The sequence below is a fragment of the Ovis canadensis genome, chromosome 22 (genome assembly GCF_042477335.2).
Source record: "Ovis canadensis isolate MfBH-ARS-UI-01 breed Bighorn chromosome 22, ARS-UI_OviCan_v2, whole genome shotgun sequence".
Classification (NCBI taxonomy): domain Eukaryota; kingdom Metazoa; phylum Chordata; class Mammalia; order Artiodactyla; family Bovidae; genus Ovis; species Ovis canadensis.
This window is the reverse complement of record NC_091266.1, coordinates 48,438,097-48,462,370: the sequence shown is the minus strand read 5'-3', so window position 1 is coordinate 48,462,370 and position 24,274 is coordinate 48,438,097. Positions and strand designations below refer to the sequence as shown.

At 37.8% G+C, this 24,274-nt stretch overlaps 1 protein-coding gene across 9 annotated transcripts in view; it reads right to left on the bottom strand.

The window, feature by feature from the left end:
* Positions 1–24,274, bottom strand: part of VTI1A (vesicle transport through interaction with t-SNAREs 1A) — a 372,362-nt gene that overhangs the window by 133,801 nt on the left and 214,287 nt on the right. For 8 of the 9 annotated variants that reach the window (XR_011252058.1, XR_011252057.1, XR_011252059.1 and 5 more), the window contains exons 6-7: positions 17,286–17,356; positions 16,151–16,212 (exon numbers count right to left, since the gene is read on the bottom strand). Coding sequence is in view for 6 of the 9 variants with exons in the window: in XM_069567118.1 (XP_069423219.1) it covers positions 16,151–16,212; positions 17,286–17,356 (133 nt within the window). In the remaining 3 variants the exon portion in view is untranslated. Of the gene's footprint in view, positions 1–16,139; positions 16,213–17,285; positions 17,357–24,274 lie in introns of all 9 variants that reach the window. The other variant, XM_069567122.1, reaches the window with a different exon arrangement.

Sequence of the window (24,274 nt, the reverse complement as noted above, 5' to 3'; positions counted from 1 at the left end):
AAAATTGCATTAGTGCAATTATGGATTACTAGTCCATGTAGATTGTGACTATGTGACTATTACTTTCTCCCTGTTTCTTGATACTTATTATTATTTTTTAGCAAAATAAAAGGTTTTTTTTTTAAATCTTTCACTAGAAAAAGTTTTCAATTAGGAAAAGTATAATTATGAAGATGTATTTTAGCAACACATTTATGATACAATATTACGTTAGAGGAGCATTCTAACATCATACAAGGATCATGACTGAAAGAATAAAAGGAAACACTTATATCAACAGAGTACCTTGTTTTAAGGAAGAAGCATTAAAACAATTTTTTGCTTTAATATATCTATTTTATGTTTTATAGTAAAAAACTGACTTAGAATGACCCCTCAAACAAATCATTAGTCATATCCTCAGTGCGATGGCGCTACAGAAAAAGAAATCCTTCTGATGCCAGCACCTACCTTCAGTCCACAGTGTCCCTGAGACTATCAGCTTCACTTTCATGTTCAAACCAATTACTACTACTATAATTTAGGCTAAGTCCCTGGAGGAGAGGGCCTTTTGTTTTTGTCTTACATTCTATGCCTAGCACTTAGCTTAGTGTTGAGAAAATCGCAAGAGCTCATGAAATAATTGGTGAATTCATTCAGTTTTTACAGCATCTCCAATGTTGAAAACTGCAAGGATGCTTTGCTTCTAGAATTCGCATCATTTATCATAGATTACATGCTCCATGGAAATCCACTCAGAGCCAAAACCTGGTGCCATATTTTTATTTCTCTTTTTCCATTTCAAAAGAAAAAGCTGTAGTTAATTCTAATTTTCCTGCGGGCAGAGGGAAAGGGAACTTTTCATGTGTGTGAAAGAATGGCACCCCCTCAGCCACCTGAGGACAGTTCCTCCCAGGAACACCTGTTTGCTCCAACTGAAGCTTGTCCAAATTGAGGCCTGGGGATCAGGAGCTTGCTCTTCAAATGTCCCACCATTCTACAATATTTATTCCCCACCTGTCTGACGGCCGTGATAGCTTGGGAACGCTCCAGCCAGGGAAAGCTGTTGCTTGGCCCTGACATGGCAGAGCTAACAGCAGCTAATGTTCACCCAGAATCTGGTCTGAATCCAGTTACTCTGGAGTTCAAAAATACCTCCTTTTCCTTTTCAGCTTATCAGTCTCAGAAAAAATTCTTAAGGAGAGTGGAGGTAAATAACTTTTTATCCTCCTGACCAATATGCTGCAAAAGCAAGTTATACTTTTCATTTTGCCTTTTAAATCTGATTTTTGGGTTTTCCACTCAGAGGCACATTAAATAGTTGCCCATTACTAAAAATGAGGATTGGTAAATTCATTTCGCCAACATCAGAGCTACTGAAAATCCAGAAGGTAAAAACGCAATAAAACCAATCTTAAACACATAATTTAACATGCAATTCGGGGAAGGAAAAAGATGCCCACGTTAAACTCCAATTATAATGGTGAAATAATGTTTCATTTAAAAAACTCCAGCCATGAGAATACTGTACATTTGAAAAGCTTACATAAAGCCTTATAAAATAAGAGACCTTTTATCTCCTCCAGATCCATGAGCCAGAAAATACTTTATCTATGCAATTTCAAGGCACATAAAACCCCCAGTGAATAAATAAAATGTTCTTGTTTTCTTTATACAGAAGCTTTAAAAATTATCCATATAAATAGCTTGGCCTTGAACAGACAGATTAAAAGACCTAAAGGCTATGGCTTCAGATCACATATACAGAACAGAAAATGAATGCTTTTCTTCATTGGCTGGGCAAGTTTGCTACTAACTAGATTTCTATAAACCCATTTGATGAGAAAGATTTCACAGGAATATATGAAAAAAATTCAATGTTTTAAAGTGATATACTTATCAACTAATTAATGGATCACAATAAAACAATCCATGTACTCTACCAACATTCTTCACATCTATTCATGAATCGCAAGTATAGAAGCTATAGTAAATGTGTAGTATAATTCCAAAGACCATAGAATTTTATAAATACATTATTTTAGTCACAGGTATGAAAGTTCTTAGTATCTTTCCAAAATTGGGGTAAATAAAATGTGAAAAGATTTTTCATAATTGTTTGCAATTATGAAATTATTTTTTCTATTGAGGTGACTTCAAGCCTTTCTTATTTACTTGAAGAAAATCTTAAACTCTACTGCAATTAAAACTAATTCTCAAGAAGGATTTGGGTCATATTTATTTTATGAGCAGATGCAGTTACAAGTTGTTAACTTCCTATATACCCTCAACACAATCATGGACAAATAAGATCTCTCTAACACCATCCTTCCTACCCTTGATTCAATTTCTGCTGCTGGAAGTTATTACTTTGAGGCTGCCATAAAAAGGGAAGCAGCATACCCCATGGGTGGGTTAAGAATTAGGCAGCAACTTTTAGGCTGGGTACCTGCCATCTCCCCTATAAAATCTTAACTGACTGTGGACACCAGGATTTCTTCTTCTTGTTGCAGCCTACAGCCTTTATCTCTCACTGACCATGAAGCATGAGTGACTATACATTGTTATTTCTTAAAAATATTAAGGTACCTAGGAGTAGAGTTCTGAGTTTGTTGAATCTCTGATGACTACCAGATTCCCTCTGACACAGTAAACACGGTGTAAACATCTGCTGTTGAAAAAGATGCTGCTGTGGCTGTTGTTGCTAAGAACATGGTTTCTGAGGCTAATAACCAGGGTATTGGTCCAACTCTGCCCCATCTTGATGGAATGACTCTGGGCAAGACTCACTTTTGTAGGGCTCAATTATTTATGACATAGGATAATAATGATGATGCCAAATCACAGACTTCCTCTGAAATTTACATTAAATGATAATGTACATGAACGTGCCTTACAAACTATAAGGCCTTATAGAGATTTTAATTGTTAAGATTGTCTTCAGGATTTAATTTTGATAAATGGTCTGATTTCCCAAAGGAAGCACCCCTGAAAAGTTCCTTGTTAAACTTTGTGGGAAATTAAAAATAAGTGTTTCTTGTAGACCAATACATTTCAAATAAGCCAGAATATCAAAGCCTGTAAGTAGTATTTAGCTAAGACATTTGTACATAGTTCTGTAACTATGTCTCATTTCTCAACTTGTTTGGAGTTGGTTGGGGACTCTTCAGAAAATCTTATGGAAAATTCTCAGCATGATGCATACACACACATATCCAAAAATGTTCAGAAAGTTCCACTGGTTCAGAGACCCTGTGAAACCGTCCCTAAGATAGGGACCACTTTTGTACGCCCTGAGATAAAGAGCATGGTTTTTCTGAAAGTACTTGGGGACTCTCCTGATTCAGACACTGTTAACTGATTTGAGAATTAGAAAGTTGAGAGGGTTTTTTTTTTAGTCACAAAATCATTAAGATATCAGAAGATGGACAATAAAGTGGCTATGTAAACGATAAGAAACTATGCTGTTCCTTCCTAATTCCAAGCCTGTTTAACCCTCTTTTAAATTTTTTCATAAAATTTACCATTTTTGCATTTTCCCCATTGATTGATAGTCATACTTTAGTTTCAAAGTCCTTCACATAATTTTACAAAAGAAGCCACTAACTTTCTAAGTAGGCTACTGAGGTTAAAAAAAGAAAATGTCTCCTGTCATTTCAGCTATTGTCAAAAAATGTTAGAAATAATTTAAAAGAAGAAAAAGAAAACTACCTTAATTAATACAAGCAAGGTGACCAACCTTTGTAGTTTAAGAAATATTTTAATTACACTTTTGGATATTGAATATCTTTCTTTATAAACAGTGCTTTTTCTTTTTTTTCCATGAATGCAAAGAATTCTTTCTTAATACCTAGATGACAAAAAAAAAAAAATCTCAAGATGTACACAGTTGTTTCTTATTATGGCTTCCCTGGAAAACATTTCTGGGAAAGCACAATTCCCAGCCACTTACTTTGTTTACAACAGACAAAACTGCTTGTGTGGTATAAATAGGAGTCTGTCCTTAAATGTTGCTGAAAAATAAAATACAACCATGAAAAGGAGCTATTTCCTGCCCCCAAGGTGGCTTGAAAAAAAAAACTTAGCTACTTTAGGAACAGTACCAAAGCATAAATAATAATTACCAATCACCACACAATAAAAGACTAATTTTACAAAAAAAGGAAAAAAAAAGAGCTGTGTATTTTAGAAATGCCCTCAGAATTGTCAGCATTAGAAGATTTTCTTCTCCTTCAAGATTCTGAAACCCCTTTTTGTCCTCTTGCATTTGCGATGTATATCTATAACTCGTTCTTGTTTGTGCAGATAAGCCTCGCCTTGTCTCCCTAACTGGACTTTCAAAAGAAGATTCACAGTTGTTTGACTTTTGATCTGGGGAGCAGCTAGCTCGACCACCTGCACTGTGCATGGGCTGTTACTGAGCTCGCTTTGTCCCATCTTATAACACAGCGAGCCTTTTAAAAGTGATGTGTGAATACACTAATTTACAATGTGAGCGTTCAAACAAAAAAATATGGTGGTGGCGGTGGCAGTGGCGGCGGTGGCAGAAGAGGAAGGGGGAGATGTGTGAAGAGGGAAGCCCGGGCACTCGCTTCGGGAAAGTTCAGATATTGTTCACTGCCTCTGGCGTCTAATGAAACAGATGGCCAAAGGCCTCCCTCAGCTTACAATGGAGCAGACAGTGGTGTAATGTGGGGGCCTGGAATTGGAAAAATGTTGTTTGGTGACGGTCTATGTTAATAAATAGCTATTTACAAGGTTGGGGGGCGGCGAGCTGAGGGCTCCATTACTTGTTTACAAGGAAGGCCCAGGGCTCCCTGCTTCCAGTTAACAGCTCAAGGCTGCATTCAAAGAAAGCGTTGATGGTGAAGGTGACATGCACTCTTCATATTCTACGTTGCATTAAAGAATGGCATGCTTCCTGGGGATAAAAAGAAAAAATCATAAAAGAAAGGTAATTCGTGAATTAGGTCAAATTGGGACTCACATCCAAGGAAAATATCAATATAAGATGCTTTTCCACTGTGATTAAATAATGGACAAAAATATTCTGTTATTGTGAAGTTACTTATCTTATCTTTGAAAGAACATGTTTACATGGTAGCCAAAGTGCAATGGATAAAAACCTGCGGGGTTTCAACTAAATGACATCCAAGAACCTAGATGTCAACTTTGAAACTATTCTTGACCATTCTTCCAAAGACTATATTCACTGACCAGGCCCAGGCCCAGGCTCGGGGAGCATGGCCCCATGTAAACGCAATGGGGGTCGTGACCACCAGCAGCTTACAGTCTAGACTGAGACCCCTGAAGACAACTGGTCACATAGAAACTCCTCATTCTCCTCCGGGTAGGGATTTGACACAAGAACTGTGGCCTCACCCTGCCACCCCCATGCCTCCCACCAGAAACTGGTCTATCCGGACCTGTCTCAGCATCCCGGAAAGCTACGGTTGACCTCAACTAAAGGCTATTCTCATTTTATCCAACACTGTGGACCCTCTGATTGTGTCTCCTGCTTTGCTTTCAGGTAGGACATACCTATCTGGTATCTATACAGGCATTTGTTGAAAGTCCATGCTTTGGGGGTACTAAAGTGATTCCTGGCTTTCTTTTTTTATTTGGACACCCTCTGCTATTCATTTCAGCTGGCTGCACAATATCGTGGGGAAACATATAAAACTCCTTGGGGGATGAGGGAGGGGATAAAAAAGATCTAAAAGAAAATGAAGACATGGTCCTTAATAACTACAATATACACAAAGCAAAGTAGATGATGTTAGCGCCTTGTTGTTTTTTAGTCGTTAAGTCATGTCTGATTTTGTGACCTCATGAGAGAGGAAAAACTACCCTGAAGAATCAGAACAGAGATCATTTCTTGCTAGGAAACTGATCAGGGCTTGATGAAGATAATGGTATTTCACCTGAGATCCAGAGTATAGACAAAAGTTCAGCTGAAACATTCTGAAGATGACATCTGTTGTTTCTGTCCACCTAGTATCTATTATCCTTTTTAGTAAAAGCTCTGGATTTTTCTGAGGGAAATGCTCTCAGTTTGTGTGCCCATCCCCTGCATGAAGTTCCAGGTCTAAAATATCCCATCACAGATTAATGAGATTTTACACAACCAGAGCCACCCAGAACCAGTAAGACTCCATGCGATGACTTTTAGGGGGAACAAAAACAGCTAGATGAAACAGGTGTCACTGAAAGGGGTGGCAAAAACCTTGTCTCCACGAGGAGGCACCCTGATGAAGGATGGAACCACACACAAGGGAGCCGAGAGGAGAGATGGAAACAGCAACACCTGATTGCAATGACCCTTTGATTGTTGAACCCTTAGATTCCACTGTGTTTGTAGTCACTTCTGCCCTTGAACTATTTAGTTACATGTGACAACTCAGTTCAGTTCACTCACTCAATTGTGTCCAGTTCTTTGCGACCCCATAAACTGCAACATGCCAGGTTTCCCTGTCATCACCAACTCCTGCAGCCTACTCAAACTCATGTTCATTGAATCAGTGATGCCATCCAGCCATCTCATCCCCTGCTGTCCCCTTCTCCTCCTGCCTTCAATCTTTCCCAGCATCAGGGTCTTTTCCAATGAGTCAGTTATTCGCATCGGGTGGCCCAAGTACTGGAGTTTCAGCTTCAGCATCAGTCCTTCCAATGAATATTCAGGACTGATTTCCTTTAGAGTTGAGTGGTTTGATCTCCTTGCAGTCCAAGAGACTCTCAAGAGTCTTCTCCAACACTACAGTTCAAAAGAATAAAAATAAAAGCTTTCTTTATGGGCCAACTCTCACATCCATACATGACTACTGGAAAAACCATAGCTTTGACTAGACGGACCCTGGTTGGCAAAGTAATACCTCTGCTTTTTAATATGCTGTCTAGGCTGGTCACAGCTTTTCTTTCAAGGAGTAAGCATCTTTTAATTTCATGGCTGCAGTCACCATCTGCAGTGATTTTGGAGCCCCCCCAAATTATGTCCCTCTTTTGTTCATAGGCAGTCAGATCTGGACTTCTCTCAGTTGCATTCAGATCCCTGACTAATACAGGTGACAAAGGGAGAATATGCCAGGTGGAAGTATGAAATGAAATCTAATGAAAATCTAAGGTGGGCTGTGGAGATGGGAAATAGTTCATTTTAGTAGGGACAGAAGGTATATCCAGAGGGAGTAGCAGCAACTAAGACTAGAACACATTCACTGGAAGACCCTGGGGGTAAGACTGAGGAGGACATCTGTCAGCAGGCAATGGGGAAACTCGGGAGGTTTCTAAGCAGGAAAGAAAACAGTACTAGGTTTGCACTTTGGAAGATGAACTGGCCGATAACATCTAGAAGAGCATACAGGGGGATGAAGAGTCAGAGACCAACCTGGAGGCTCCCCTCCCTAAACCGTCCAGTGAGAGAGAAGGACTGAGCTTGAACGGGGCTTCCCCAAGGGCTCAGTGGCTAAAGAATCTGCCTGCAATGCAAGAGACACAGGAGACGTGGGTTCCATCCCTGTGTCGGGAAGATCCCCTGGAGAGGGAAATGGCAACCCACTCGACTGAGCAACTTGGCACACGTGTGGCAGCCGGAAGGCTCGCTCTGTGCTGGGCAGTGTTTGATTACTGTGGGCAGTTCAAGCAGCATTGCTGAGCAGAGGGGGAGGGTGGTGGTACCAGAACAGGGACATAAGGCAAGTATGAGACTTTATTTTTATTACTCATTTTAAATTTTCTAAAACTTACTAGGGAAATCTGGGAGTGAAAACAAAAAATGAAAATTTAAAAACATTCATTTAAAATTCATCAACCTCAAGAAATTATTGACATTTTGATTTTAGTCTTTGCTCCCAGGCTTTTTTTTTTTTTTTTTAAGCAACAATGATGAGCATCGTCAGTATTTCAACATTTATTTAAACTTTACTATGTACTGAACACTGTTTATGTACTTCACATGTATGGACTATTGTCATCGCCATTTTACATTAAGGGAACCTGAGGTACAGAGAGTGAGATTCTTGCCCAAAGTTAATAGCTAGAAAGTGGCAGAGACATTGTTACCCCAGAGGCTACCTCTTATTCACTAAACCATATGCCTCTTGATAAATACACAGAAAGGTCATTGTGAATAATTAAACAAAACTGTAATTGTTTTCTCCAATGAGGAGAAGGCTCCAGGTGATACAAACTCGTACATAAAAATAAAATTTAAATTTACTAATACCAAAGGTAAGGAAGATGCTAACTTATATGCAGAGTACATCATGAGAAACGCCTGGGCTGGAAGAAGCACAAGCTGGAATCGAGATTGCCGGGAGAAATATCAATGACCTCAGATATGCAGATGACACCACCCTTATGGCAGAAAGTGAAGAGGAACTAAAAAGCCTCTTAATGAAACTGAAAGAGGAGAGTGAAAAAGTTGGCTTAAAGCTCAACATGCAAACAACTAAGATCATGGCATCCGGTCCCATCATTTCATAGGAAATAGATGGGGAAACAGTGGAAACAGTGTCAGACTTTATTTTTTTGAGCTCCAAAATCACTGCAGATGGTGATTGCAGCCATGAAATTAAAAGACATTTGCTCCTTGGAAGGAAAGTTATGACCAACCTAGATAGCATAATTCAAAAGCAGAGACATTACATTGCCAACAAAGGTCCGTCTAGTCAAGGCTATGGTTTTTCCAGTAGTCATGCATGGATGTGAGAGTTGGACTGTGAAGAAAGCTGAGCACCGAAGAATTGATGCTTTTGAAGTGTGGTGTTGGAGAAGACTCTTGAGAGTCCCATGGATTGCAAGGAGATCCAACCAGTCCATTCTAAAGGAGGTCAATCCTGGGTAATCTTTGGAAGGAATGATGCTAAAGCTGAAGCTCCAGTACTTTGGCCACCTCATGCGAAGAGTTGACTCATTGAAAAAGACTCTGATGCTGGGAGGGATTGGGGGCAGGAGGAGAAGGGGACGACAGAGGATGAGATGGCTGGATGGCATCACTGACCCGATGGATGTGAGTCTGAGTGAACTCCGGGAGTTGGTGAGTGACAGGGAGGCCTGGCGTGCTGCGATTCATGGGGTCACAAAGAGTTGGACATGACTGAGTGACTGAACTGAACTGAACTGAACTGAAGGAAGATGCTAGGCTCACCCCCACACACTTTTGTTGGTTCTGATGAATGTCACAGAGTCTAGTCTTAAAAATAAAGCTATTCTAAAGGACTCTATAAAAACAAGCTCACTAAGGACTTCACTGGTACACAGCAGATTCTGTGTCTACACAGCCCAGACTCAGTACCTTCAGTCTGTTTGAGAGAGTGGGATCTAGTAAGGGTTTGTTGATTGTTGTCAAGAACCACCCAGAATGGTTGTCTGACTCTCTGTGAGGCTACTAATTCTCCATAGAAGGGTTAACCGTCCTGCACAGTAGGAAAAACAGGGTCTGGAGGCAGAGTACTTCTATTGAACTGGACAACACGGAACAAAAGTTACTTATTTCTTAAAATGGGAGTAATGCCTTACAGAGTTGTCATAAAGATGAAATAAGATAATGTATAGCAAGAATCTAGAAGCTATCAGTGAGCACATAAGTAGTAGTGGTTTTTGTTATTAAAAGATGCAGTGTGGTGTAGGATACGGGCTCTTAAAATTCTTATTCCAGACCAGTAAAGTGTGGGGTGAGAGGGGAAGGTGGGAAAACTGACATATGATTGCCAAGGATTTCTTTTTCCATTTGTTTTAACAATCAACTATTTTAAGGAAATTGTTTACTGCCACAATTATTTTACAGGAGAAATGGAATCATGACACAGAGAGCAGATAAGAGTAACTATCTGCATAATGAAAACCAGTTTGTTTTAAGTCTTCATTTCACTTCCCTGGTTGCTCAGATGTTAAAGCATCTGCCTACAATGTGGGAGACCCAGGTTCAATTCCTGGGTTAGGAAGATCTCCTAGAGAAGGAAATGGCAAGCCACTCCAGTATTCTTGTCTGGAAAATTCCATGGATGGAGGAGCCTGGTAGGCCACAGTTCAGTCGGATACGACTGAACGACTTCACTTTCATGACTAACTAGTGAAAACTGGCTCTAAGAACCTTTTGTGTAGTGCATTCAAAAGAGAGAGCTAAGTTCATATTCTTGTTCTGTATGTGACTATGGATAGTCTTCTTCACTAAGCATTGTTATTCTCATCTGTAAAATGGAGATATGATGCTTCCTTCACAGAGTTTTTAAGGATGAAATCTGATTTGTGTAAAGTATGGTTAGGGTCAGACATACGCCTAAAGCTGCTGGTACAGTTATCATTGATAGATGCTGTATTCAAATGTCTAACACAGGACCAAAATTCTATGTTTAAAGCTACAAGAACGTTATTAAAGAGAAATATATATATATATATATATATATATATATATATATATATATATATATAAAGAAATCCAAAGCTGTTCTTTAGTTTGGTAAAAGCATCACCCACGTCAGCCTTGAAGGGGTCGGAGGATGAGAGCAGTGATACAAGTGTACGGTAATAAATTTACTCACACAAAAAGTGACTATGATTAAAAAAATTTTTTTGCTCTTTGTAGCATTATTCTAAGCAAGAACTTATATCTGTTAAGTCTAAAGAATCTGCAGCAATCTGAATCATTTTGTTCTGAAAGAATAAGCACTAGATTAAAAGCTGAAGAATATCTTAGTGGTTAAGATTTTGCTATACTAATTTCAGGTCAGGGCCCATGTTCATCACTAGTAAAAATAGGCCAAGAAAGAAATGAAATGACATAAAGAGAGAAAAACAAAAACCAGAAAAAGTAAAAAATATAAATGTAAGGCGTTTTTCAGTGTATAAAAATTGAGAGTAAATTCTCAAGGACAACAAGACTTAAAAACTCTTAACTGTTGAATATTCAGACATTATAATAAGAATAATTAAAATATAACAAAGTGTTTCCTGGGCAAAATGGGGTGTGGGTATGAATTTTTAAAGAAGATTAAAAACATTTAATCGTAGCATATTTCTTTAAGAATAAATTTATTTAGTAAAAAACTATACTTCTATTGCTTATAGAAACTGCATTGGTGTTTCTGATATATTTACCCTTAGGAATCATTCTGACAATACATTTAAGTTTTCCAGATGTTTTTACCTGTCATTCTACCAAAGCAACAAGACCATGTCTAAATGTAAAATGTGATAACAATGATAGGTGACAACTATTCCCCAGATGGGCTCAGAAGTAGTTCTAACAAAAATAAATATATGAAATAGTAAGGGGATTAAGTTATTCCAGTCATAAAATCAATTAAATCATATAAGTGTAATATACAGCATGGAGAATACAGTGAGTAATATAATAATTTTGTTTGGTAACACATGGTAACTATATTTGTGGTGATCATTTTGTAATGTATAAAATACTGAATCACCATGTAGTATACCTTTAATATAATAAATCAATTATATTGCAATTAAAAATGTATAATGATAGCTATCTCAACTGCATTTAATCCCATCTGTTTGGTTTAAATAGATTAGTTACAAGATACCTCTCAATACCTACATACTCAAGAAAGTTACTACAGACATGATGGAAGGATAAACAGAATTCACTTTTTCACGGAAACATTCTGACGTTGTATATATGTGCATGTAAATACTAGTGGCAAAGATTGGTAGTGTGCAAGAGAGAAAATTATTTGATATTAAGATATCATACATAAAAAGGTTCTTTACAAAATATTAGATTTGTCATTTCCTTTTATAAGCCTTTTGCCGGCATATGTGCTTAGTGGCTCAGTCGTGTTCGACTCTTTGCGACCTCATGTATATGCAGTCGATGCGCCAACATAAACTTAAAACATATCTTCCTAACTCATGTCAACAATGATCTCAAATTACAACTCTTAAACATTTCTAATGAATCCTGTAGATACTTTTAGAAATAAACATACAATTACTGATAAATTATTCACTATTCAGAGGCAAAAAGAAATAGAATCATGATGTGCTTTGTTTTCTGGCTGAAACTCTTGAAAATGTCTACTTTCGTTTTCACTGACTGCTGGTACTATTTGATCTAATAAGACCTTCCAGTCAAATATATAGGAAAAAATATATACACAAACATGCACACACATGCAAATATATGCAGAACAACATTTAAGCCTCTCAGTGTTCCTTGAAGCACTTTAAGACAACCAATTATGATAGTCTAATTTTGCAGAAGTCAATGAAAAATTCACTTTTTTTTTGACCCCCGTCACCGCATGAATGGTCATTTGTTTCATGGCCATTTTCATTATTATCTGAACACCACGTTATTTAAAGCTCTGGCTACGGAGTCAGGAAATGAACAGTTTGTCCCCAGGTAGCTCTTCATCTTATGTCAAGACAGAAGAAAAATTACTTTCCAGGAAATCAGTTATATCTGCATTCTGATATCAAGTTTTACTAATACAATTTTGAGTGGACCATTTTTTCCCCTTTGCTTTCTTTCTTTTGGTGATACAGCATAGTTACACGAAGAATATTTATTTAGGTTGAATCAGCTGCTTTTCCATTAGATATATCTCAATGTTTTCTACATACTTCAGTTTCTTTCAAAATCTGTGTTATGATTCCATGAGTCATCTGTTTATTTTTTCAAACTTACTGGCAGTATAGCTATTTAAAACATATTTTCTATTGGTTATTTATTTTCCTTGCACTCTCTTTAATACCCAGTAAGAATTAATTAAGTTACAGAATCTTCCATAGCTTCCTTGAGAATCAGTCAATTTTATGAATTCTTACATCTCTTTATATGCACATATTTTCTACTTGGCTGAAGGACTCTGAAGGCAAGGACTGAACTGGTTTCATTAGAGGAGCCCCAAGTCCTTGTATTCAGGCATGAAATATTTAGTGAAGAAGTGAATAAAGAGAAAAAAAGAAAGGAAGAAGGAAGGAAGGGAGGGTATGAGAGAGGGAGAAGATGTATTTTTTTTTAAACCTCATTTGAAGTTAATAAACGATTAAATGGTAGTTGCTGCCACTTACTCATTTTTATTTCCCTATCTACCTTTGGTCACTCTTACAGAAAATGAGGTGGGTTTATATACAAACTTTGGCATTGATTAAACACTGGTTTTACCTGTCCTCACAATAGACTAATCAATATTAGCAAAGTGACTCAAATGAGGAGCCATGATACGCTATTTCTGTTCATCTGACAAAAAACAAAGTTAAAAAAAATTAAAAACAATCAACAACCTTTCTTTTAGATAAAAAACTCCTTGGTTTGGTATTTTTGTTGTTCAGTTGCTTAGTCTGTCTGACTCTTCACAACCCCATGGACTGCAGCACACCAGACTTCCCTGTCCCTTCAGGATCTCCCAGAGTCTGCTCAGACTTTTGACCACTGAGTTGGTGGTCTGGTATCCTGTAGAATGTTATATGCAGGTAAACACCTGCCCTGGACAATGACATTCATTTCTGGTATACATTTATACATAAGATGAGCACATTGTTCAATATTATAACTTTTCTTAAATCAGAAGCAACTGTTGACACACAATGTAGCTGTGGTAAGAGACTGTGACTTCTGCTTCTGAAATAAGACCTCACCAGGGCTGGGAATGAATGCCATTTGAATAGGAGGGATACAACAGAAGAGCAAAATCAGAGAAGTCCATAGAAGATTTTCTATTAGAAACATAAACTCTTGTTCCATTTCTCTAGAGACTGCTTTTCCAGGGAAATAATAAAAAACAATGAAGTGAAGAAGTTGGTAAATATTTTTGCCCTTTCCCAAGTCCAAAGTATATAAATTGTATATCAAGTGGGATAGTAATTAGAAATTAAACCAAAACTAGTATCTGCATTTAGTTCCTGAGGACTCAGTTTGTGCGTGCATGCTCAGTTGCTCAGTCATGTCTGATTCTTTGCGACCCCATGGACTGTCGCCCATCAAGCTCCTCTGTCCATGGAATTTTCCAGGCAAGAATACTGGAGCTGGTTGCCATTTCCTACTCCAGGGAATTTTCCTGACCCATGGTCCGAACCCATGTCTCCTACGTCTCCTGCACTGGCAGGCCGGTTCTTTACTATTAAGCCAACTGGGAAGCTCCAGTTAGGTTATAGCATTGATTAAAATTATCTGGATGCCTTGGCTGATAACAGCATCCCAGTTGCGCTTAGTGAAAAACATGGTCACCAATGCGTAGGTGGAGTTTAGAGATTCCTTGGCTCAGACGTAGCAAGGTGATGTCCATCTGGGGATTTTTATTTCTGTTCACATTCTAGACAGAGTCCAAAAGGACATGAGTCAGTGATTGACTGACTTTGTGTACAAAGAGAGCCCCAAGTAGATTTCAGCAGAGTAATTTTCTTCTGTGGGCTTATGAAGTAACCCTGTTAGTATGATTTTTCTAAAGAAAGCCCAGTCAAAGGTTACAGAAGTTGTTTGTGCTTCACCCTCTCTAAATGACTTGCAAATTTATTCAAACACAATATGAGGAGATGCTTTATTTGTTGAAATAACTGTCTGCAGTGTCCTGCACAAAAGGGTGAGGTACATCAAGCAGAAACGTGGATAGAAATACATTGGTTTAGAAACCCATAAATCCTGATTTGAATCTGCCAACCTGAAAGCTATGTAGAGCCCGGATAAACTATTTTTCCTAAATGCTACATCTGATTAAGCCATACCATTAAATGACAGCTGAACTTTAACATTAATATGATATTATTTAAATAACCACATGATTTTTTTTTTTTACACTAAAAATGATGAATGATTTCTGGACAGCTCAATTGACATAAAGCGGGAGGACTCTTTAATGAGATTTGACAAAATGGAGACATATGCAGAATATTCATTACAGCTCACATCGCAGGGGCCCTCCCAGGGAAGCAATAGAGAATTTTTCCCTTGTTTTCCTTTTTTATTGTTTATAGGCATTGAAGCATTCCTTTCAATCGCCACTTCTCTGTGGGTTTTGCATTTTTCTAGGTCGTTTACGTATCACCTTTAATCAGAGAACTTGGTGGTTTATGGTGAATTGAGACTGTGGATGGAGGAAAAGGAGGGGTGTGTGGAGTTGTGTCACTGTGGGTTAGAAGTGCCCCAGGAACTTAACCTTGCTCCTGATCAGACTGATAGAGAAATTACATTGACCACACTGGCCAATAGAAGACTAAGCGGACATATCTTTGGTTGATTTTTATGCAATCAATCTCTCACTCAGCAAACATACTTTTAGCAGTATGCTTGGACACAACATATTATCTATGGACATGTGATTAGAGAGAACTTATATTCAAATAGCTGCCGCTAAAGCATCAGTGATAAACAAGATCCTCTTTAAATTTCCAAGTCAGCTATTCCAAGGTGATTCTCAACATTCCTCATTTACATTTTTATCCACAGTTCCAAACTGAAGATTATGCTAGAAGATACTCTTATTTGGTAGATTTTAAATGTAGTAATTTCGTGCTGAATACACCTAAATCAAAAATGACTCCAATTTTCAGACCAATGAAAACATTTCTCACTCCCTTCCAAAAATATAGAATCTAGACTGTTAACCACATTCATTCATTCATTTTCACATACTCTCCCAAGTATTTTCTATCAGTCAAAGGCTAGTTACACATACAAAACATAAACATTTGTTTGCTTGCACATGAGTAAATTCAGATTATTCTGATATTCTTCAGGTTTCAAAAGTCATTTTTAAGTATACATAAAATAGCAATGTTTCCCCAAAGAGAGTTGCTTTAAAAAGAAATCTAAATAAAGCAACAGAGGGCAAAGCTAATACTAAGTATGCTCCTGAAACCAAAGGCTATCATTGCATCGACAGCAAGAAGGCTATCAAAATAGAAAATAAAATCAGTCTGTTGCTGCCATGGGGTCTTCCTCAGGCTATGAAAAAATACTTCATGTCCAACCCTAATTTTTTCCATAGCTTGAGGTAACCCCCTGAGCTCAAACCGTCTAATCCAAGTTACTCAGAGTGTGTGTGTCCCTGTCCAAATAAGAGTTAATACCAGTGATCTGTCATTTCAAAAGGGTCTTGACACAGGTACTAAGAGCAGAAGCTTGCATGTCTGGAAAATGCCCGGTTGCAACGAGCTGAAAAATATACTGTAAAAAAAGGAGGAGAGAGAAAGGAAGACCCTACCTGACTCTTACCTTCGCAACATCCCTGTCAGAACCCTGGAGCTTTTCCCCAAGTTAGCATCTGTTTCCCGAAGCTAGGAGGAGAAAAGCAGCATTAACACAGAATAAAATGAAACTTAAGGCAATTAGATTATTTTTAAAGTGCACTAGCAAGCAATGGTTTTCCTTCATGATGGAAAATCCAATTCATTAAAAAAAGGTCAAATACTTTAAAATACATTTTTGATGCCTACACAATCCCAAAAAATTCTTGAATTTAGAAAATTACATGTAATAGATAATCCCAGGAGATCTAAACTGGATAGTTGAACTGGATATAAAAGCAAATGTCTCACAGGCTGACAAAGTTTAATAGATACCTGGTCATAAATCAATATCACCACCTTAAGAATGCATACAGCCCTAGAGATAAAAATGGAAACAAAATGAGCTGAGGGAAGATGAGAATCGTATGTTTGCTTTCACTCTGAAAGCCCTGCTGACCTGCTCTAAAATCTCCATCAACGATCCTCTTAGCTGTGTGTACGTGTGCTTAGTCGCTCAGTCTTGTCCAGCTCTTTGTGATTCTTTGGACTGTAGCCCTAGTCAGGCTCCTCTGCCCATGGGATTTTTCAGGCAAGAATACTGGAATGGGTTGCCATTTTCTTCCTCCAGGGGATCTTACCGACCTAGGAATTAAACCTGAGTCTCCTGTGTCTTCTGCATTGCAGGAGGATTCTTTACTAGCTGAGCCATCAGGGAAGCCTCTTCTTAGCTACAGCACTAAATAAAATATCTACTTGGGGGAATTCTGGTATGGAGGCATACAGTCAGCTTAATCTTTCTGCATCACACACTACCCCGCCCCCTACCCCAGGCTCTACACCCTCCTTCACCCTAGCCATTTTTCACACATGCTTGAAAGTGAAAGTGGCTCAGTGGTATCTGACTCTTTGCAACTCCAAGGACCGAAGCCTGCTAAGCTCCTCTGTCCATGGAATTCTCCAGGCAAGACTACTGGAGTGGGCTGCCAGTCCCTTCTCCAGGGGATCTTACATCAATGTAATTGCTATAGTCTATGCATCTGCCCAAGACCTTTTACATGTATTTTTGGCTTATGTTTTTTCTTTTACTGAATTTGTGAAAAGATTATCCCATTTCTGCTTACCCTTTCACGTGCTCTCTGTATCTTTTCTCTGTCGTGACTGAGGTTTTCCAACATCTCCTGGCCAATTTGTTCTATGGACAAGAAAATCTTTGTTAGGAAAGATGACTTTGGCTGTAAATGAAAAAAAACCTTAAGAAGTACCAAAAGGATAACAGGTGCAGAATTTATTGAATGCTCAGGATTAGTTATATAAAAAACCAATGACAAGAACCTACTGTACAGCTCAGGGAACCCTACTCAGTGCTCTGTGGTGACCCAACTGGGAAGGAAATCCAAAAAAGAGAGGGGGGATGTACATATATATATATATATATATATATATATATATGATTCACTTTGCTGTACAGTAGAAACTAACACAACATTGTTAAGCAACTCCAATAAAAATTAAACACACACACAAAATAAAGCTCAGTGAGCAGTTTCTGTAAAAACAAACAAAAAACAATGGACTACTATGACTCTAACATCCTCCTAAAAACTAGGTCTTCCATAATCCACTTTAACTGCAATTTTATTCATCGGGAAAGAAAAAAGTCTTTTTTTTTTTCCTTTTTTCAGAAAATTGTTGTTAAGAGTCAAATGAGATAACCAAAAATCTTTTGAAATTTATAGTGTACCACACAAATGTATGTAATTGTATAGTACATGAGAATCAATCCACTCAATATACTCCGTGCTGGGTATAGATGCTGGGATGTGACCAGTAACCAAGATCAAGCCCTTTAACTCATGAACTCCTGTGCTAATAGTGATGATTTAGCAGTTAAAGGACAAAAGTTACATTAGAGTTCATATTTCACGGCACATCAAAAAAAGGACTGCATATTCCGTTCATGATAGAAAGCTCAAATAATAAGAATTGCTTAAATACAATAACCTCAACTATATTTTTGACACCTATACAAAACTGAAAATTCTTCACAGATTACTACATTTCTAGTATTTCTCCTCTCAAATTGATAATAGCTTTTTATTACTGACTCCAGACAATGTATCCTTAAGGTAAAATTGGATATATGGTCCCAGTGGAGACATCATAAAAGTGGAAGTTGACACCAAAAATGGAGAAGTAGGAAACAACTAGAGTTGCATTCTTCTCTTTTGCAAAAATGATTATAATATTCAATTTTGTCATACTATTTGGCATTACTATTACATTAAATTTCTTTAATCAACATAACAATTTCAATATACTTTTAACTTAAAAATCTCTAATATCTATGAACACCATCAATACTATAATTAGTTCAGCAAAATACTATTTATATAATATTCTCTCATTCAAGAGGAAGGCATTGGGACTTCCCTGGCAATCCAGTGGTAAAGAATCTGTACTGCCATTGCAAAGAGCGCAAGTTTGGTCCCTGGCGGGGGAACGAAGATCCTGCATTCTGTGTGGTGTGGCAAAAAAAAAAAAAAAAAGGCGGGGGGGATTTAAGGTATATAATCTCAAACAAATATGAAATAATTTATTACTGTTGTGTCTCATCACCAGGATAATGTTTCCAGCAAAAATGCATGGAAGGAATAAAGCAATGTGAGGATAAAATGAAAAATGGAGTATAGGAAAGGTTTGGGGGTTTATTCCTGCCCTTAAAGCATATCCTGTGTGGCACTGGAGAAGGCAGCACTGGAATGCAGGTGACAGATCCATGTTTTTCTATCAGGTTCATTGCAGGAAAAACTCTTCTGAATGGATCTGCAGTCTGCTACTGAAGGAATCAATGGAACAAGAGGTGAAGAACTCCGGTCTTTTGAGATGTTCAAGTCATTCCCTCAGTCTGTTTGCCTCCTGGGAAATATGTCAGTATCCAAAGTACTAACCCCATCTGACAAAAGATGAGATATTGGCAAAAGTGCATATGTTCTGGTCTTAACAGGCAAATACCATGCATTTCTTAGAAACAGAATTCTTTAATTTCTTACTTGCTAAACCAGTCAATCCTAAAGGAAATCAACCATGAATATTCATTTGGAAGGACTGATGCTGAAGCTGAATCTCCAGTACTCTGGCAATACAAAGGAAAAGGCCCTGATGTTGGGAAAGATTGAAGGCAAGAGAAGGAGGTGGCAGAGAATAAGATGGTTAGATGGCATCACTGACTCAGTGGACATGAATCTGAGCAAACTCCAGGAGATAGTGAAGGACAGGGGAGTCTGGTGTGCTGCAGTTTGTGGGGTGGCAAAGAGTCAGACACGACTCGGCGTCTGAACAGCAACAACCTTCCATTTGAATGACCCACTAAAGAAAATTCTAGGCCAAATATATTAGAAATGCTGATACTTATACAATGAAAAATAAAGCTCAAGCAAAGTAAGTTATGCATACTTATCTGTTCTCCTACCTCAATCAAAACAATAAATTAAGAGGGAGTTATTTTAAAAATAGACTCAGCTTGCACAAAATAGACATTGAGGGATTACTTCACTAAAAAAAATAACATTGTTAGATTTACTTTTCTTGAATAACAAAAAAAAAGCACTCACATAAAATATCAATAAGAAATATAAGAAAGACTATAAATCAATGCAGATGTGACATACTGAGTCTAGAGCTTTCAGTTCCTTAAACTTTTTCAGTACAGTACCTTTAGAATGGGAACTGCCATACTGCCATTATTGAAATAATTTGAGAAATCATAAATTTTATAAGTACTGTCCTTATTGACTGTGAGGATGTTCTGGAGATTAAGAAACAATGGGAAGGATAAAAGAAAATAAAAACTGATGCTATCAATACATGCTGGAATTCTGCATGTCAGTATGAACATGATGAATGAATTCCTGGAGAGAAAAGTTTCTTCCTGTACTTCTTCTGTCCTTTTCACAAGGGGGTTGGGAATCATTGTGGGAGTATAGCATTCAAACTTATAAAGTGAGCTTTTGTTTTCAAAATTACCCAGAATGAATCATCATATCCTTGATCTATGGCCTTTTTTACTGGGTCACAAACTACAAAATAGGTTTTGGCTAATATTTCCTCTCTGTTTCAATACATTTTACAGGGGATGGGGGGTCATAGGTATTCAACATTCTGTTGCCCCATAAAGGAACGGAGAAGAACCAGAGAACTATAAATCTGGCAAAATATTTCCTGAAGGACTGGACTGGCATCACAAAAGGCAAGACTTATTTTGAGGAGCTTGTACCACTGAATCACTTCCCTTCATTCATAAAATAATAATGTCACCTGAACAACCATGACATGTGAATGAACTTAATTTTTTAAATGTATTGAATTTGTATTTTGGAGATGAAATATTTTCAGTCAAAAGGCAGGACTGACGGAAGTTCACATCACGTTATAATATAAACGTGGAATATATATAATTACATTATTCAATATAATTTACCTAAAATGTTCTATTTGATAAATACAAAATATTAAAAAAAGATGTTAGCCATTATGCTATAAAGTATATAAAGCAGAAAATAATCATTCCTTTGTATACTTATTTATAACTTTCTTTTTACAAACTTTATTAAGGATATGGTTTCCAACAAAGCTTCCCTCATAGCTCAGTTGGTAAAGAATCCGCCTGCAATGCAGGAGACCCCAGTTCGACCCCTGGGTCGGGAAGATCCCCTGGAGAAGGAATAGGCTACCCACTCCAGTATTCTAGGGCTTTCCTTGTGGCTTGGCTGGTAAAGAATCAGCCTGCAATGCAGGAGACCTGGGTTTGAGCCCTGGGTTGGGAAGATCTCCTGGAGAAGGGAAAGGCTGCCCACTCCAGTAATCTGGCCTGGAGAATTCCATGGACCATATAGGCCATGGGGTCGCAAAGAGTCGGACATGACTGAGCAACTTTCACTTTTCCTTTCACTTTCCAACCAGGTCTTTAAAATTTGAAGACAGCCAGTTAAGACTTCTTGGAAGAACTCAGAAGGTAAGATGATTTTCTGGTACTCAAAAACTTCATTAGTAATTTTAGCAACAGGTAAAAGGCATTTACAACTATCCAGCTGTTCTTTGTATATGGAGACTTCTGTGGAGTGTGGAGTGAATAGAAAGACTTAAAAGAGCTATATGAAAAAAAAAAGTTTTTTTTAACGTGGACCATTTTAAAGTCTTTATTGAGTTTGTTACAACACTGCTTCTGTTTTATGTTTGGTTTCTTGGCCATGAGGCATGTGGGATATTAGCTCTGTGACCAGGGATCGAACCGGCACCCTCTGCACTGGAAGGCGAAGTCTTAACCACTGGACCACCAAAGAAGTCCCTAAAAGAGCTATTTTTAAAGCACGTGCTTTCATGTATATCGCAGAATGCCAACCTGACAGACGCAAAACACAAAGTAATATTTTCCTAACAATCTGGAGTACTGAATTTTGGCCATGGCTCAAGAAATTCTAGCTACTGAGTTTAATAAAAGCAAAAACGTATTGCTTTGGGAGAGCCGATATATAGCTTTCTTGGGAGGGAGCTGCTCACAGAGTGATTGGATGAACCATCCTTTGGCATTTAGCATATCTGCCTGGACACTGACTCTGGCATCATGCCAGAGGGTTATCCTCAGTATCGATGTTACTCAGACATGAAGAGTTTCTTGAATTCTTGATCCCTGTATAGGTGGTGGGGATGTGGAAAAGGCAGGTCTTTTATCATCTTTCATTATTTCACAATTCAAGGCATATAAAGAACTGCTTCCAATTCAGATGTAGAAAGATAACAAATATTCATGCTCAGCGAAATAAGAAAAATCCACACAAAATAATTATCATTCTTTCTGGGTGATATCTGGTATATACGAAGAAGTTGTGATGAATTCTAGAGAGAAAGAAGCATCTCATTTGTGAGCAAAGGGTTGTGGCAACGTTCACACCTACAGTGAGTACCTGGTCTGAGTTCAGGCCTCCCGCTGGGAGGCTTTTCAGGAATAAAGGGAAATCAGTCAAACGTCCTGTGAAAAATGTAGGCTTACAGAACAAAATGGGATCTGGAAGAGTTCTAAACACAAAAGCAAATTGCTTGGTTCGGTAATTCTCGCCCAATCTCCAAATCTTGCCATGAAAGAGGCACTGGAGAAGGGGCTGGTTGGGAAAGCGAAACCTCATATTCCCACATATTCTTGTGGTGCTTGCCCTCTGAGAGTCGAGTCCAAACACGCTGGAAAGCATTAAGAAGAAGGAGGATTGAGTTTTTATCAGAAACAAAACGAGAGGACAGTGGAAAAATATCCCAAAGTGCTAGGGGGATACAAAGTCATCCTGGTACTCCATATCTAATAAAAAATATCTTAAACATAAAAGTAAAATAATGATAGTTTTACATATTGAAAAATGAGAATATTATCGAGCAAAATTTAGTTACAGGAAATGTCAAGGAAATTCTTCAGGCTGAAGGGAGATGATATTAGATGGAAATCTGCATCCACAAAATTTAGAAACATGTAAAGCAAAATAATAACAACGTATATAGGAAGCAAAATATAAGAAAACCATAGCACAAAAGATAGAGAGGAAGTAAATAGAAGTATATGGTTGACAGTCTTTGAAATTTTATGAGAAGTAGTAGAATATTTATTCAAGGTAGACTGTGATAAGTCAGGGATGAAAACTGTAATTCTAGAGCTTCTCTGTCCAATATGGTACTTGCTGGCCACATACGGGTTTTAAAATTACATAAAATTACATAAAATTTAAAATTCAGTTTGTCGGTAGAACCAGTCACATTTCAGTGGCTCACTAACCACAAGTGGCTAATGTCACTATATTACAGAATACAGAAATAACATCTTGGAAGGATCTGTAAATTCCCCTGTCTTTAAGATCCACTCAAAAGAAATACAGACACACTTATTTGTAGTTTCATTTAGGTAAAACACTTCCCTTCTCTAGGCCTCAGTTTCCTTAAATGTCAAATGAGAGTCTTGGAATAGATAATCTTTAGTGCCCCTTCTAGCTTTAAAATATTAGGACTCAATGACTATAAAATCTTAATGCCTCTTTTTCTCTGTGGAGCATTTCAGCAAACTAGAGCATAAGGGACAACTCAGACCCACAAAAGTATTCCACCCTCCTCCCCCCAAGACAATGTTGAAAAATAACAAATAATTCAAATTGAAATGATTTTCAGTGGTATCATATATTCAGAATGCCCAAGTCTACCACTGCACTGGTTCATGCAGTAGCCTACTTGGCCTCTGAGGACACCTGCATTTACTGTAGTATAAAATATTTACAAGCACTTTGATGATGATATTATTACAGAAATACTTAAATATTTATATAACCTGAAAGTAAACTTATGCATTCTTAGTAGCGAACACAGCAAAAGAATGTACAGGGCCCCAGGTTTCTTTCCTTCTTTTCTTTCTTTCTTTATTTCAGCAATGATGACTTAACATTATCTACTTGGCAGATAAGTATGTATTCTATTTTGTTTTACGATGATCAAATCTATCATTAAGCAATTTAAAAAATCATCAGCACTACTTTCATCAAAGTCATAGCAGAACCTCCCCTTAGTTACCTGGTTTGCTGCAGATAATTAGCAAATGCTATTCCCAGAGCCCTCAGACATCAGTCAATGAAGCTGTGTCTCCAATAATGATGCTCTGGAATGAGCAGGTACTATGTAAATTGAGGTTGTTAAACAAAAGGAACCATGTTAATTACAGCTCCACTCGGAAACGAGAATGAATCTGTTCTATTCTATGAAATAAGACCAGAGCAGCAGGAAGGACACCCCATTTTCACAATTCAATAAAGAATGTTAAAGCCAGGAGATGAAGCAGCAGAAAATCTCAATGGGCAAAACCGTCAAAACACATTCCAAAGGCTCACTTGTGGAATTTACCAAACATGTATTTACTTAACAGACAAGGGAGCCGGGGTCAGCAGTGTCCAGATCTCTGGGGTGAATGAATGGATCATTCTTAAAAAAAAACAAAAAGGGCTGTAAACTATTGACAAGTGACTAGAAAGTAATTAGAAAGCCTTTCTGAAATCATTATGGGTAGAGTTAATCACTCTCTGTATTCTTC